The 16,467-nt window shown below is 33.0% G+C and overlaps 3 protein-coding genes across 7 annotated transcripts in view; 1 reads left to right on the plus strand and 2 right to left on the minus strand.

The window, feature by feature from the left end:
• Positions 1-1,027: 1,027 nt before the first annotated feature.
• LOC127698755 (testis-specific serine/threonine-protein kinase 1-like) lies at positions 1,028-8,051 on the minus strand. Its single transcript, XM_052202421.1, has 4 exons — positions 7,647-8,051; positions 5,495-5,643; positions 3,338-3,545; positions 1,028-1,368 (listed from the first exon to the last, which is right to left on the minus strand). The coding sequence occupies exons 1-4, from the start codon at positions 7,929-7,931 to the stop codon at positions 1,057-1,059; spliced, it is 954 nt and encodes a 317-aa protein (XP_052058381.1). The 5' UTR covers positions 7,932-8,051; the 3' UTR covers positions 1,028-1,056.
• LOC127698751 (testis-specific serine/threonine-protein kinase 3-like) lies at positions 8,050-9,531 on the plus strand. The gene has a single exon (XM_052202415.1). The coding sequence runs from the start codon at positions 8,189-8,191 to the stop codon at positions 9,257-9,259; it is 1,071 nt and encodes a 356-aa protein (XP_052058375.1). The 5' UTR covers positions 8,050-8,188; the 3' UTR covers positions 9,260-9,531.
• Positions 9,532-13,712: 4,181 nt separating this feature from the next.
• Positions 13,713-16,467, minus strand: part of LOC127698725 (WD repeat-containing protein 64-like) — a 52,861-nt gene continuing 50,106 nt past the window's right edge. For 2 of the 5 annotated variants that reach the window (XM_052202349.1, XM_052202352.1), the window contains one exon: positions 13,713-15,122. In XM_052202349.1, the coding sequence (XP_052058309.1) occupies positions 14,937-15,122 (186 nt within the window). In that variant the 3' untranslated portion in view covers positions 13,713-14,936. The remainder of the gene's footprint in view (positions 15,123-16,467) is intronic. The other 3 variants (XM_052202351.1, XM_052202353.1, XM_052202354.1) reach the window with 3 other exon arrangements.

Below are 16,467 nucleotides of genomic sequence, written 5' to 3' on the forward strand. Positions count from 1 at the left end.
GATTTAAGAATGCCTCATTGGCATCTTCTTCACTTTTTACACTAAATAGACAGTTAGAGGTATTACCATGACAATCTACAATTAATAACTGACAAAGTATTGACATGGGAATATTTTCCTCGGGCTATCATTTCGTGTTGATATTGTGCGACCAAGAAAACTTAACGATGAACAAAAAGTTTGAATTTTTTATACCAATATAATTATAAGTCACTATGTATAAGGGGATGTGGTATGATTGTCAATGAGACAACTATCAACCAGAGTCTTAATGACATGGATTTATGAACAACTATAGGGCACCACAGGACCTTCAACTGGTATACATTTAAACCATTTATTACGACTCCGTCTTGTTCAGCCGCTTGGTTGATTAATATTTGTGTTCCTCTTTCGGGACACCTGAGTTCAACCCAAGTGTTTGGAGGCTTTCCGTTGCTCAATAATTATTATATTTTGCTGTGTATAGTTGTTTGTCCCTTTGATTAATTGTTGTTATTTTTTACTTCATTATTTATAAAAATAATTATAAAAAAGACCCCCCTTCTTTCCCCCACTGCCCAAACCCAACAAACACACTGTAATAGTGTAGTGCCTCGGTTGACAGTTAGTCCTATGATATAAGCCTTCGTAGGTCCATATCGTTTGCATTCAATGTTTTTATCGGATTATTTTTTTTTTAACTATCAATGTTGAACCATTTTTCTTTTACTGACAATGTTGAACCACTTGGTTCCTCATTGATAGTAAAAAATATAATCTGATAAAAATATTGAATGCAAACGATATGGATATACGAAGGCTTAAATTATAGGACTAGGTGCCAGTTAGAAATCTCGACTGTTTTAATGTTCGATTGTTTGTATTGCGTTTTTTATTTCTCTTGTCCACTTGAACCCTGTCTGTCAATCATCTGATTATTGTTTTGGTAATGTTCATGGAATACTACATTTATTTATAACATAAATAAAATTTTATTAAAAAACAAGAAATGAAAAAATTGTACAAAAAAAACCCGAAAACGGATTATAATAATTGATACTACATATATTGCAACTATGCACTTGATTTGACCTCATTTTTACGCCAGTCTAAATTTAACTTTTCTCCTTCTGTTCCTACACGTCGTTCAGAACTATGTGTTTCTTTTTCCTTTTCCTTGACCTTATCTAGACTACGTATCCAAGGATGTTCATCCATGGCTGCTATGGACGCTCTTTTCTTGACGTTTGCTTCTAAAATTCGATGAATCAAATCTTGACATTCCACGGCTATCTTTTTCGACTTTGAAAATGCAACTTTTCGTTCTATTTGGTCTTTAATCATTTTCTTTAAATTTGAATCATCATAAGGCATTGAAGCACAAACCTTAAAAAAAGAGGGTAACATATGGAGATTTAAAAAAAATATATGACAACCGCTGGACATAACTGACATGTTTTGCCCTAAAGTTTCAGGCATAGTCGAGTGAAATGCATCATGATCTTTTTGTTTCATTTAGCGTTTGCCAGTATTATTACAATAAAATTAATAAGTAAATAAACACATTTCATTATCTTAAATTGTTAAAAACACTACCCTCATTTTACGTGGTTACTTATTGTTTAATGAGGTTTTATATGATGCCTTCTCCTGTAATGGAAACTGTTTATATGCTAGTTATTATTATTGGAACTGTGATGAGAATTTTTAATCTGTAAATTTTCTCCTTGACAACATCTGCGTACGTTTCGGCAATACACTTTATTGATAAGTTGAATGTATTGCTAAGGGAACCTATTGCGCCCCTCATATAGCAGATTTGTTCCTGTATTGTTATGAATCACATTTTATGGCCAAACTCAGTAAAGATCTGTCTTAATTACATTTAATTGATAAATTTGATAACACTTACCGTTACCTTGATTATAGTTTTGCTTCTAGATAATCAAGAACTAAAGGGAAACACTTTAACTTAATATGTATTGCTATACAGTTAAGAAAACTTATGGTCCTACATCTTGTCGATAATATCTACCTATATTTTAGCATTGCACAAGTTCGTGACTTTGGGTTTATGACATATTTACACTAAATCCGTTGGATGTGAACCGATTGATACTTTAGTCTGGAAAAAATATCTTTTACTTGTTATTGGCTTTAAACTAACTTTCAGTATCTACGAGAACACTTAGAATGCTTATTTGCATTTTTTTGTCGTTTTGTTAGTTGTTTTTGTGCTTCGTGCAAGTCTGATGATAAGTACAGCTGATTTTTACAGTTCGTTCTTATATTGTGCTGTTACGTCAATAGTTGAGTGCTCACAAACATGTTTAACCCCGCCACATTTTATACGTGCCTGTACAAATTCAGGAGCCTTTAATTTAGAGGTCGTTGTTTGACGTCTGTCATGTTCATATTTGTTTTTCGTTTATTCTGTTGTCATTAATCATACAGTTTGATTTTCGTTTGAATTCAAGTCCAATTTTGTCATGTTAGGGGCCTTTTATAGCTGACTTTACGGTATGCGTTTTGGTCATTATTGAAGGCCGTACGGTGACCTATAATTGCTTAATCCACGCCATTTTGACTCTGGCGGATAGTTGTCTCATTGGCAATCCTTATTATATATAATCACAACTGATATTTTATGAAATCAATGTGCAGACCGAAATTTATATTTTATTTATTAGTGCAATAAACCTTTAATAATTTTTTGTAAGTCCAAATCGGAATCGTAATTTTCATATTTAATATTTTCATTGAAAACCTATGTATTTGTAGCAGCAATACACATTTAAACCGGTAGTTTTGAGCCACATAGATAAAAGCCAAAAGGCTTGGCTAAACCGTTTTATTATATACTTAGTAGTAAATACAGATAAATTGTATGTGTAATACAATCATTGGCAAGCGTGCTGTATCAGCCGCCCGTGATGATATCGATATCAGCACGGTTGCAAAGGCTTTATCACACCTTTAATCTGTATGACGTCACGTCATCGATTGCAGTCACTGTTGCAAAGGCTTTATCAAACCCCTAATCTGTATGACGTCATGTCAAACCTATAATCTGTATGACGTCATTCAAACCTCCTTACCTGTATGACGTCATGTCACATAAAAAACAGCTACGTGAGGTATATGTATATAATAAAGTGTATATGATATGGCTTTTTCAATATCACACACCGTATCAACCCTCAACCAATATAATCCCTCGAGCAGAGCTCTTGGGATTATATTGGTGTCTCGGGTTGATACGGATGTGATATTGAAAAAGCCATATGATATTCTCTATTTATTTCACCACAGAAAAATGCTGATATTCTCTCGTAGTACTATATCATAACCTTACCATAATATATAGTATAACACCCATACTCCAGATGTCATGCATGGGACAATGATAGGGAACTCCTTGTAAAATCTCAGGTGCTGCATATGCTGCGCTACCACAAAACGTTTTACTGATATCACCAGCCTCGCTTTCACGAGCAAATCCGAAGTCAGATACCTTCACAGTATTTCGTTGATCCAATAAAATATTCTCACATTTCATATCCCTACAACATATCAAAACATGTTTTTACTGGTATGCAAAACAAAGTTTGAATGCTTAAGAATATGATTAGTAAGCTGGATGATCATCTTTTGAAATTTGTATCTAACGGTTGATATCTTTGAAAATTTAAGCTCGTAGTTGAGTGTTTTCGAAACAAAGAAACTATTGCGGCTTTCACGATACACTCAAGTAACTTAAATAAGTGTCGACAGTGGAAGATGTTGTCACCTTGTTGTTTTATAGCTTATATATACCTTCAAATGTCATCAAAATAAAAAAAAATTCCGATAACTCTGCCTATAACTGTGCTTCAATACCTTATATTAACATATTTTTGCAAACACGAAAACATTCCTTCACTTGGCATTTGTATTGCATCTTATTCAGAAGGTATTGATAATGATATAAACTAGGTTGCTACAATCTCATCTATGATCTTTGTTAATTTAAAAGGGCTTATGCTTAGACTAATCAGATTGTTATTCAGCATTATTTTGTCAAAATTAAATCTAAAAAAATAACCAAAAACATAGAGGGTAACCCGGGTTAGAAATTGGTTCCAGTTTTTCAGTCTGAATTTTACAACTCCACTGCAAGGGACGTCCGTTTGGAATTGGGACACTTAAGTTCGATGCCTCTTGTGGTGGAAATACTACGATCTCTGTATGTTAAAGCACCCTTACAAGAACTTTTTCAGTGATCTGCTAAAATTCTCACCCGGTCTGTCAATGATATCCTTATATTCCAATGGAAGCCCGAATTTCTGGCCTTTTTGTTCCGTTTACCCACAGAGCAAACCTATTAAATTTATTGCTAATTTGTTATCGTTCTAACTAAGCGGAAAATGCTTGCCACTGGACGTTACGACAACAACAGTCATTAAGAAAATATTATCTGTTTTAAATTCTGCATGTACTGATTGATATACGAATCGAGAGATGGACTTCTGCTGCTGTAATTTGAGATAAAGCATCCACGCTTTGTCTATCGTCACTGCTGAAGCAAACTGAATGTTGCGCTACAATCTATAATAGCTGCGTCAGAATACTAGTAATAAAACAATCATTATTCGTTTTGATTCACTGCCCAATCCAGTTGATGCATAGAAGAGGATCTAGATATTGGGGTGGGGTGGGGGTCCTTCAATTCTGTAAATTTTGCCTATTATTCTCTATTTTTTTTTTATATTTTAGCAGCCCATTATTCTGTATTCGTTATTATTTTGGCCTATTTTTCTCTATTATAATTTTTTGGCTATTTATTCTCTATTCTGTATACCCCACCCAGACCTTCCATAGAAGTGCCGTCTCATTATCATCGCCATCTGTGTATTTTTCAATGATTACCAACTACATTAAAATTATCAGATGATTAAAATTTCGGTATTCAGTTTCTAAAATTCGTCAGTTAACTATGTCTTTTTGGTCAGAAATGTTTAAGTCGGATATATTACTTTACGGAACCTTCCACCGCCAGATTTTACATTGTACTGTTTGTCTTCAAGTCACGTTTTGGCATTTGTACATTTGTAGTGAGAAATTGGTGAGGACGACGACTTAATGTTTATATTTGTCAAAGAACGACCTCGTAGCATTTGATGTACAGCATCGAGCATATACTATATTCTATATAATATTAAAATTCAAGCATACTCGATAGAAAAAAGACCCTGTCAAGCTCTCAAAGGTAGGAGAGGGTAAGTAAAGGTGAACTGTCTCTATGGCTGCTTTGTAACATTTGCTCTATATATATGTACTTGGCTTTTAAAGTCCCCGAAAAGTCCCTGGACTAAACGAAAAGTAAAACTATTATTTTCCAATTGTCAAAGAATAGGAATGGTAGCTCAAAAAGCTTTTGGTGAACAGAGAAAACCGTCTTGCCTAACAACTGATGTTTTTTTGATAAATGAAGGCTATTCTAAAACCATGTGATTCAAGACGTTTTACTTACCTATGAACCACTTTATTGTCGTGAAGGTAATCAATGGCCCGGATAATTTGCCGAAAGATGACTTTAGCTTGTTCATCAGAAAAGGCTCCTCTAAGCTTTATGTATTCCAAAAGATCCCCATGTCCAGCATGCTCTAATACAATATATACCTAAAACAACATAAAAAAAGCTTTTTCAAACGATCAAAGCACCTCTGAAAGTAAAGATTTGATTTGATTTGATTTTTGTGTTTTTAACGCCACTTTTAAGCACCGCTTTTGGGCTATTTCGTGGCGGCCAGTTTTTATTGGTGGAGGAAGCCGGAGTGCCCGGAGAAAATCACCGACCTTCGATAGGAAAACTGACAATCCTAGTCAATTAAGATTGGAGTCGAGTGCACCCGCACGAGCGGGGTTAGAACTCACAACCTCAGTGTTGACTGGCTAGTGATTACAGTAGCAACTACTTAGACCACTCGGCCACCGAGGCCCCTGAAAGTAAAGAAAACAAAGTAATACCTTCAAATAAAGAAAAAGGAGGAAATAAGCTCCGAATACAGATTAATATTGGTTTGTTGTATTTAAAATGTTCATCTTGCTACATTGATACTTTTATATTATTTAAGTAGAAATTCCTCAACAAATTTCCTTTAAAATCACTCCGACAACCCCCGAGTTGTATTGACTTCATTCATACAGTCAAAATGACAACTTTGAGCAGACATCACAAATTCATATTCCACTCCGCGCTCCTTCCTTGCACAGACAAAGTCTTTGTTTAGCCGAAGGGAATTTATAAACATCATTTGGATTTCGTGAAGTTAAAGTACACAATGCCATTACCCACTTTATTTTCGAAAACGTTCAGTATTTATAGAGGATCGCGGATACAACATGCATATCTCCTTTTGTAGATATTGTAAAGTCAATGTTAAGATAAAATAAAAGAACTAATTTCACGGAGCCTATATGTTTTACTTTACGGGAATTTTCTGTCGTTCCCAACTCGTCTGGATTTTAAATGATGAAAGGTTCGACATATGTTGAAGACCATACAAAACTATATATGAGTTAGTGCTTATGAATGACAATTTTTATTAATTTTTTTTATTGCATCTTTGTGTTTTATCTTAAAAACTATAAAAGATAGTTAAAAACTTTAGCTGCAAAAACGATCAGCAAGACAAGATCGACAAATGAGTTAAAAGAAGAAATCGTCAGTCAACTCCTTATTGATTTTGAATAACGATTTTTATCAATTTTTTTATGAGTTTGCCTATTTTCTTGAAAATAAAAAAGATAGAGAGAAACTTTGAATAACAAAATGATTCAGCAAGACAAGATCTACAAATAAGTCAGCATGGAAGAAATTGTCAGTCACAGTCTTATTTGAGTTATTGCACTTTAATAACGATTTTTACCATTTTTGTGTTTTTGACCATTGTTGAAGATGAACATAGACCTAGGTTAGCGGTACCGGCTCTTTAGAGCCTCTAGTTGGTTAATTGTGTCATTGGGTTGCTGTCTCATTGATGTGTTTCTTCATTTTTCATACATGTACTTTCATTTTCACATCTATAAAAACTTCGCTGAAACACAAAATATTTTTTTAATTGCTAACTCCAAAATAAGACGAGGGCCGATTGAATGGTCTGACAATCCAAAAAAACAAACCTTTCCGAAACTTTGAGGATATCATAAGTGAAACACATATGGGGAAATTGGTATTCTAAACTTATTATAGAGGAAGGACAAAGTTTTCTTGTATGTGTTTCACTCACTGGGTTAAAATGAGAAATGTGTAAAAAGCTTTTTAATTGGAAAATTCAAGATTTTATTAGAAATATACTTGAAAAATCAATAATTTTACATATTAAATACAAAAGTTGTCTGGCGCTACATAATGATGTTGAAGATTTTAATAGTTTTACGTGGTTTCGTAACATTTATCATCGAAATGCGTCTTAAACCAAAATGCAAATAATTTGAATCTGAAAAAAAATATAGAGCTGAATCTCTAATATTTTGATTTTATTAAAAATAAATAATTGAATTGGTAAGTAGTAATTTCAGAAGATACGGACAAAAAAAAAAGACAAACAAATAGTATGAGCAAAAGAGAAACACAAAACCTAAACAAATGAAAAAGCAGATACAGTACAAAGTATACTTACTTTATTGTGAAATTCCATTATTTCGTACATCTTAATAACATTTGGATGATTTAAGCTAGCGTGTATCTTTAATTCTCGAGGTAGAAACTTTTCTCTAAAATCTTTTGGTGCTTTCTTTCTGTTAATAATTTTTATTGCAACCCGTTTTCGATTACTCTCACTAAACGCTCCTTTAACTTTTCCATAAGAACCTTCTCCGAGTGTGCTTCCAAGAGCGTAACCTCGTTTCCTGAGTTCTATCTCCTCATCTGACAGTCCAACTCCACCGGACAATGCCTTGTTCATTTTAAATCAGCCATATCCAATGAGTTCTTACATTATGTATGGTGATCACGTTATGCTCCTGACATTATTGGAAGTCCGTTGCGCTGCAGCCTCCATAGTGACGTTTGTGCTACAATGACGCCGACATTTTGGTTGCTCATGGTTCTAATCATTGTGTCTCGTTTTGATGTTTGATGTCAACAGAGAATGCAGTAAAAAAATAACAAGCTTCGAGAATGAGGAAATTGTAAATTCAAACAAGCCAAACACAATTGTTAATGCTGCCAGAAAAGCGGTCCAAGAAGAGGATGGCTGAGGAGAGTTCAGCGAAGGCTGACAAATTACTTGCAGAACTCGAGCTTATGCAATCAGAACTCGAACAAGTCGATGTGAAGCGATCGTTATCCTCAAGGAATGAAACCGTAACTTATAGACCAACTTACCGTGCCATTTTAGCAAAGAAAGGATATTTAGTGAAACAAACTCTTGGCAGCGGAAGTTATTCCAAAGTTAAGTATGCACATTGCTTTAAGCATGATCGTGATAAAGTTGCTGTAAAAATAATAGACAGAACAAAAGCACCGAAAGATTTTCAGCACAGATTCCTTCCTCGTGAAATGGAGATATGGCCTAAACTGCGTCATCCTCATATCATTCGTATGCTAGATATATTCGAGGATAGTAGACGTGTGTATATGATATTAGAGTTCGCAGAAAATGGTGATGTTCTAAGATACATTCAGCGAAATGGAGCTATCAAGGATATCATTGCTCGTTCTTGGACACGTCAGATTTGTGAGGCAGTACGATATCTCCATGAACAAAACATTACTCACAGAGATCTCAAGCTGGAAAACCTCCTATTAGATGGTACCCACACAATAAAGATATGTGATTTTGGCTTCGTTAAAGAGGACTGTATGCGGGATCTTAGTAGAACTTACTGTGGCTCGAAGTCATACGCTGCTCCAGAAATTTTGAAAGGAGAGCCCTATGACCCTAGAAAAGCAGACATTTGGGCTATTGGAGTGATTTTATATATTTTTGTTACCGGTAAAATGCCCTACGATGAAAGTAAAGGAAATCAGGGTGTGTTAGAGGAACATAAACGTTTGAACTTCCCATGGCAAAAGTTTAAGAAAAACGTGTCAGATGATTGCCGTTGTTTAATTTTGTGGTTGTTTTCCTATGATTATAAAGACAGACCAGATATCTATGAGCTCCTTGGTTCTCCGTGGTTTAAGCAAGATGTAAAAATACGACCCGAAAACGTCAAGATGGAAGGAGCAAGTCGAAAATCAGAGAAACAAGACAAAGAAGCGCCCTCCACAAGTGAACATGCTGGGTAATTAGAATTGTGATTTGATCATACTGGCTTTTGTTAATCATTATTTGTATTTTGGAACTAATTATAAATGGTTTAGATATGTTTTTCCTTTCAGTAAGTGCAATACTTTCAACTTTTCTATAGGTGTATATTTTGTAATATTTTGATAAGATAGCATATTATATTGTGATAGGTGATTATAGTTTTCAATTGTAATACTTTGTACATATGGTACTGTTTATTTATATTGAATTTGCATGAGTGTCAAAATTTAATAATAAAAATGATATTCAATCAAGTTTTCCAAAAGTTAATGGAACAGACAATCAATGCAAAATGTCATGATGTGGTACTCAAAATGTATAAAGAGTTTTTGTCTATTTCATCGTAAGACAAGTTCATTATTGATCATTATTCGGTTCATTCTAGTCCACCTGTACAGCAGTGACAAGTATTAGTTAGTGTAAGTAGTTTTTCCTTCATGTTTGGACAGTTTTTTTTAATATTCCTTAACCTAATTCTTTTTTCAATTCTCCATTGATATTCAACAGTATAAAACTGAAATAATTAGTTTGTCAATATGCCGACATTCCTTATTATTTTTTTTTTAAGTTTTAGCTTCTGTTCACAAACGTGTGAATTGAACAAAAAATTAGTAACCTATTTGTTCATTTCATTACAAAAATAAGGAGATGAGGTATGACGCCAATGAAAAAATTGTCAATCAGAGACAAAATGACTAATGAAAAGAAACAAAAGGTCACTGTACGGCTTTCGACAATGAGCAAATCCATACCCTATAGTAAGCTATTCTAGGCCCTAGCATGACAAATTGTGGAACAGTTTAAGTAGGCAAAAAAATCGACGACCAAATTCATGTTTTTTTATTGTTATAGATCTGTTTATATTGGACTTGTTCAAGCTTGCATGTGTGTTGATCAGTTTCTCAAATACAATACGGAACAATTCATGCAACTGATACTAGTGGAAGTGTTACAAATTGGTACAAATAGGCATTGATGTCGAGGAGTTTTCTTTCAAATCGAATTGGCGTACAATAAACAAAATATAGTTAAGACAAACTCTGTTTAACCTATGTATGCGTAGCTATCTTCCGTTCATCTGGAATGCTGTCTCTTCTCTTTCTCCAAGTTGCAGTTTACCATTTTAAAAATGTCTAAACTCTTTTTAAAGTTTTTCGGACTGACTTAAAGAAAGTCTGACGTGAATGGTCCATGATTGTTTTTCGTAGCTTTTAATGTTAGAAATCCATTTATATCACTTTAGATCTGGTATCGATACTGTATTTTTACGATTTGCTTTCCCTTTGGACATTATTACAATAATTTCTAAGTGATCCATTTAGTTATACTATCACGTCCTGTTTGCAGTATATTTTTGTTTAAATGATTTATTGAACTTAAAGTTACTTTCTAAGTTATATGTATCAAGATTCTCTGTTTGGAGAAATTGGGAGTTCACATTGACTGACAAAAACATAGTTGTATTTAGCGTTAGATCGAATGCACCTTATCATTTATGCATTTATACGGGTACAAATAAGTGTTATATCCTCGGATAATATATGATTATTCCCTATTCAAAGCTCAAAACAAGATATTTTGGTTGAAACTCGTGAATTATGGACACGAAGCGGACGATTACATGTAAAAGATTCCGCGAACCTGCATTACTTCGTAACGTTATATAAAAGACAATTCTACGGAAACATATTGTTCACGTCACAAACAATATTCAGTAACTGACTGTATTATGTATAAGGGTCAATGCATTTTGACTCCGCAAATACACGTTGAATTATAACGTTATTTATGCAGCAGTAGCTAGACTGATCAATTCCCGATTGATATACATTGAGTTCATATTGTATGTGTGTGTGTGTACACATTATTTAAAATAAGTGAATTGATCTTTGTTGGGTTTATAAGTTGTATTACTATATAGTAACCTTTCATACACCTGGACTTTCTGACCTCAAAATAAATTTGGTTAATTGATTAATTGATGTTTGCTGAACTTCCAGTGGCCAATATTTCTCATGCATCTTCAGGACGAATGGTGTGTATAGGAGTTATATTATATTTACAAATGCACTTTATTGTTATGACTGTTACTTTGACCCTTGACCTTTAAATATTCAACAGAGCTTTTTCTATTTCAATAGATTAATGAAAAACATAATTTGACCCAACATGCTAATGTTTTTACACTTAAGTTGTCATTTCACAAAGTAATTATTATTATTACCTGAAGATTTTTTTATGCTAAATCTGTTCAGGGATGTTCTGATTGGAACCCAAGTCCGAGAAGAATATTAATTGAACTTAGATTTTTAACTAATTTTCAGTAACTATTTGCCTCTTGCTTTTTCTTTGCATTTTTCATTCATTGTGTCAATCTAATCTGGGAACAGTATATATATATGTTCCTGATCTAATGAGTAATTTCCATTGTAGTTAAATTTTAGTGTGAAGCATTGTGTTGCTGTTATGCCACTTCCTCAGGTAAGGAAGAGGGTAGTGACTCAGGGGCAGATCCAGGATTTTTGAAAGAGGGGCATTTTTTTTAATTCCCGGAAATGGAATAGATAATAGAAATATTTTGGATGATTTTATGATAAAACTAAATCGTGAGACACAGTAGTTTATTTATTTCGGCAATCAAACGGGGTGAACACCCTATCCTGGATCCCCCACGGATAGTGCAACAAATATGGTTAACCCTACCACATAATTTATGTGCCTGTTTCAAGCCATGTGTATGTACAGGTGCGGGGAGGGGTTGTAAGCTAACATTTGGAGTGATACTTGTAAAAAGTCCATGCATTTATCATATATGAAGCTCCATAAAAGGGGGCTCGGTCCCCTGTCCCCCTAAATCCACCTCTGCTATATTCTAGTGGATTTAATTTTCTTTGTGTTACTTATTACTTATTAACTCTGTTTGCTGTCTCTTCATTTGTAACATCTGGTTTACGGTAGACCTTTGAATACTAAGTGATACATTAAAATATGTTTTTTTTCCATTGTTGAAGGTTAAACTTCAGATGTGTCTTTTGGTCCTTGGCGGATAGTTGTCTCATTGGCAATCCATAATAAATCCACACACCATATACTGTTGATCTGATATGCATAATTATACTGAGCAACAGACCCAATCCAGGAAACTTAAAATTGACCACATGAGCATGAAAATTGGATCAAGGTCATATGCAATTTATATAAAATGAACATACAATCCTTCTAATAAATTCATGAAGTAAATGTTGTTGACCTCTGAAGCCTAGTTACACAGGCTAGACCTAATAATTTTTTTGTTTCTTACACTACAGTTATATTAATAGGCTTTATCAAGGAAATGGAGATGAAATAAAAAAAGGAGGTTCTGATGGGAACAAAAGAGGAACAAGTTTGTACTTCCACAGCAAAAAGAGTTGTTTATGGCCAATTAGCCTCAGCAACTGCCACAAATTAGCTACTCAACCCTCTATACTTTTACAAAGCCAATTAACCTCAGCAACTGCCACAATCTAGCTAATCAACCCTCTATACTTTTACAACAAAGGAGTAAGTTCGGTAAGGGCCAAATTTGGCCCTGATTATTAAGTTCAATGTTTCAGGATAAAATGTGTTTTAAGATGATGAAAAGACATGTGAGAAAGTTATATAGAACTATGTTCGCCAGAGTTTTATTTTTAAGCATTGATTTTGACATCCCAAATGGGTTAAAAATTTGAGATTTTTGCGAAATTAGACAAAATCGTCCGGATTTCAACCAAATTTAGACCTAGGAAACATAGAGCGTAGGCATCGACAAACAAAATATTCAAGTCAGATAAGTAAAATGTCTTAACAAACATTAGTTTTAAATATCTTTTTTGTTGACGCATGCGCTCTATGTTTCCTCTCCAAAAAATCAACGCAAATTTACCCGTTTTCATCAAATTTCAAGGAAAATCAAAATGAGTGGTATTTGTGACGTCATGAATAGAACGCAAAAACATAAATGCAATACTGGTCCAATCAAGTCATTATATTACCTATGATTCCTTGTGACATTGGTCAATAAATCCTAATTTCAAATTTCAGCTATAACTAGGGGCCATTTTAGGGCCTTATCAAACCTACTCCTTTCTATGTATTGCTGACCAGTATTGCATATATATTAAGAAACAGACTGAAATCTGTCAAAACCATGGAAGTCTGAAAATGGGTTTAAGGCCACATGACATTTGTCAAACACATACATGTACTTCCTCAAATGAATACATAAACCTGATATTGCAGACCTATCACATGCAGGTACTACCAGTACATGAGAAGCATTTTATTTATATTGCAATGATTCAAAGCAACATGCACCTAAGGTACAATATATTAACAGAATACTAAGTCAAATATTTCCTGTAACATTGAATTAAACAACCATTAGCAAATTAAATTCATAACAAGATACATATTTCTTTGTTTATTCATAAAAAAATATTTTATCACAGACTTTCTAAAATATCACAGGTAACAAAATAAAATCTAGAATTTACCAGCAGTTTGTCTTCTGCTTACAAATTCATTACATGTTAAACAAATGAGGAACAAAATAAAAAATAAACATGATTAAAAAATTGAAATCATATCAAAGTATAAATGTAAACTGTAATGCTCACAGCCTTAATTGCTTTCTTAATCTAATTTTTAATTTCAAAAAGGTAACTGTATGAAAAAAGTTAAGATACAAAATCACCAATAAAAAATAATATATCTATATATCTTGCATTACTGACTCAGACTGGCCTTCATATATCATAAAAAGTTTAGATGTAAGATTTTACTTTCAATATGATACAAATGTTAAAACTCATTATTACATTGGCTGCAGTGAAATTTTGAAAAAGCAAAAAAGCAAGAATTGGCAAAGCCCTTTTTTCTAGTGTTCAGCATAGAATACAAAATATCATTAATGTAAATTGTTAAAAAAGTTTAATCATAAGTTATGATGTCTCTAAAGAAAGAAGCATTGGTTGGAACAAGACCACAAGGAGGACACCTAAAATAAAACTGGTACCTGTACAATTAATTGTCAATTGCTGTCCTCTCTTTACTAGTAATGGGGATACCAGTTATAGATAACATTCCATCAGTTTACAAAATTAATTTTAATGCAACTTTTAATATTGCAAAAATGCTGATTTCATTTTATAATACTGCTTGCTGTAATTATTTGTTTTATCTACAATACTGTAAATTATCAGAGACATATATATATATATATATATATATGTCTCTGAAATTATGAATTAAGTAATATTAAAGTAATACAAGCTGCTGATGTATAAAAATCATTAAAATAATTTATCTATATGTTGGAAAATTGGTTAATTTAGAAATAAAAATAAAATACAAGTTTTTAAAATTATTATGATGTTTATCTCTTTCATTCAATTTCTAAATTAACAAATTTCCAATTTTGACATTGCCTGTTAACACTGGTTCAAAGTCCACCAACATCAAATGTTGACTTGTATGATAGTATCTAGATGGAAAGTTAAAATTTCATATGATGCATAGAATGGGAAAAACATTAACACAATTGTCTGGTTATTTGAGCTACTGAGTTACAGAATTAAATCAAATTCAATCAATTTAATTCCAAATTGTCCTAAAACGATTCTGCATGCTCTACTATGATGTTAATGAGCTTAGCTTGCTCATTTTACTCATGGATCTTGGCGTTGGTAAAATTGACTGTCTAGATTGTATTCTTGATGAAAAATTGGCAGACGACAATGATACACTGCCAACAGATCTGTCCATAGCACTACCTCTTTTTCTTACACGACGTCCAGCTGCTTTGGTTTGCATAATTAACTGAAAAATAAATAACAAACAAATAAATTCTCAATCTACAATATTTTCCTAAATAGGACTTGAATTTCTAGTTTAGATCTGTAAATTCAGAAATTTTCCGGGAATTTTTGATTGCAATTGCTGAACAATGAACAATAAACAGCTGCGCCATGAGCGCATGATACACCCGTTGCTTTTTCAAAGAATAAAGTTCAATAACTTCTCAATGTCATATTAGAAATTCATGAAAAATTAAAGGGAGGTTATCTTGATATATATAAACCAGTCACCAAAGTTTCATGATAACTGCTCAAAGCATTGTACGAAAACTGGAAAATTTTGGAAAATCCCCCCTTTTTTATAAATAAAATCCCATAACTCCGAAAAGTAAAATCTAAAATTTATAAAAATCAAAAGGGAGCTTAAGTCAATAGATATAAACAATTCACCAAAATTTCATGAAAATTGCTAAAAGCATTTTTGAGTTATTGTCTGAAAACTGGAAAATCCCCCTTTTTTTAATGAATAAAACCCCATAACTCGGAAACGTAAATCTAAAATTTATAAAATGGAAAGGAAGCTCATCACAATAGATATAAACAATTCACCAAAGTTTCTTGTAAATTGGTGAAAGTGTTTTTGAGTTATTGTCCGAAAACTAGAAAATCCCCTTTTTTAATGAAAAAAACCCAAAACTCGAAAACTTAAAATCTAAAATTTATTAAAAATGAAAGGGAGCTCACGTCAATAGATATAAACAATTCATCAAAGTTTCATGCTAATTGTTTGAAGCGTTTTTGAGTTATTGTCCAACATGTTGACGACGGACAGACAATGGTATACCATAATACGTCCCGTAAATGGGAGTATAAAAATTGGGGGTTAATTATTATCATTTATGCGAAACCTATCTGGTCACAATTTTCACAATAATACAAAGATATGGAAAAAATTCTGAATTTACAGTATATACTTCTGAAGTCATCTGTCAACCTTAACAGGATCTGCTTCAATATAAAACAAAGGAGAAATGGATCAAAACAAGATGTGGGGTATTCATAAACAAGACCACAACCCAACAACACAAAAACCTGAGAAGACATGTAGATGTCAAGTTATTGTTTTTAGCAACAGACAACTGTCTATATAATATCTCAAGTTCTAAATCATCCAAGACTAAGAAGTGATTTCTGAGTGTAAAATCACGAAACAAAGAAAGTTCCAACCTTGGTGGATAATAGACAAACTGACAATACTGTTGGCTTCTGCGTTTTGTAGTTTTATACTTTACAGTTGAATCTAATAAAAAATCATATTTCTTTTATGAATATTTTTTGTGTGGCTCTAATCAAGTACAGAATCTATG

Source organism: Mytilus californianus, unplaced genomic scaffold (genome assembly GCF_021869535.1).
Source record: "Mytilus californianus isolate M0D057914Y unplaced genomic scaffold, xbMytCali1.0.p SCAF_4, whole genome shotgun sequence".
Classification (NCBI taxonomy): domain Eukaryota; kingdom Metazoa; phylum Mollusca; class Bivalvia; order Mytilida; family Mytilidae; genus Mytilus; species Mytilus californianus.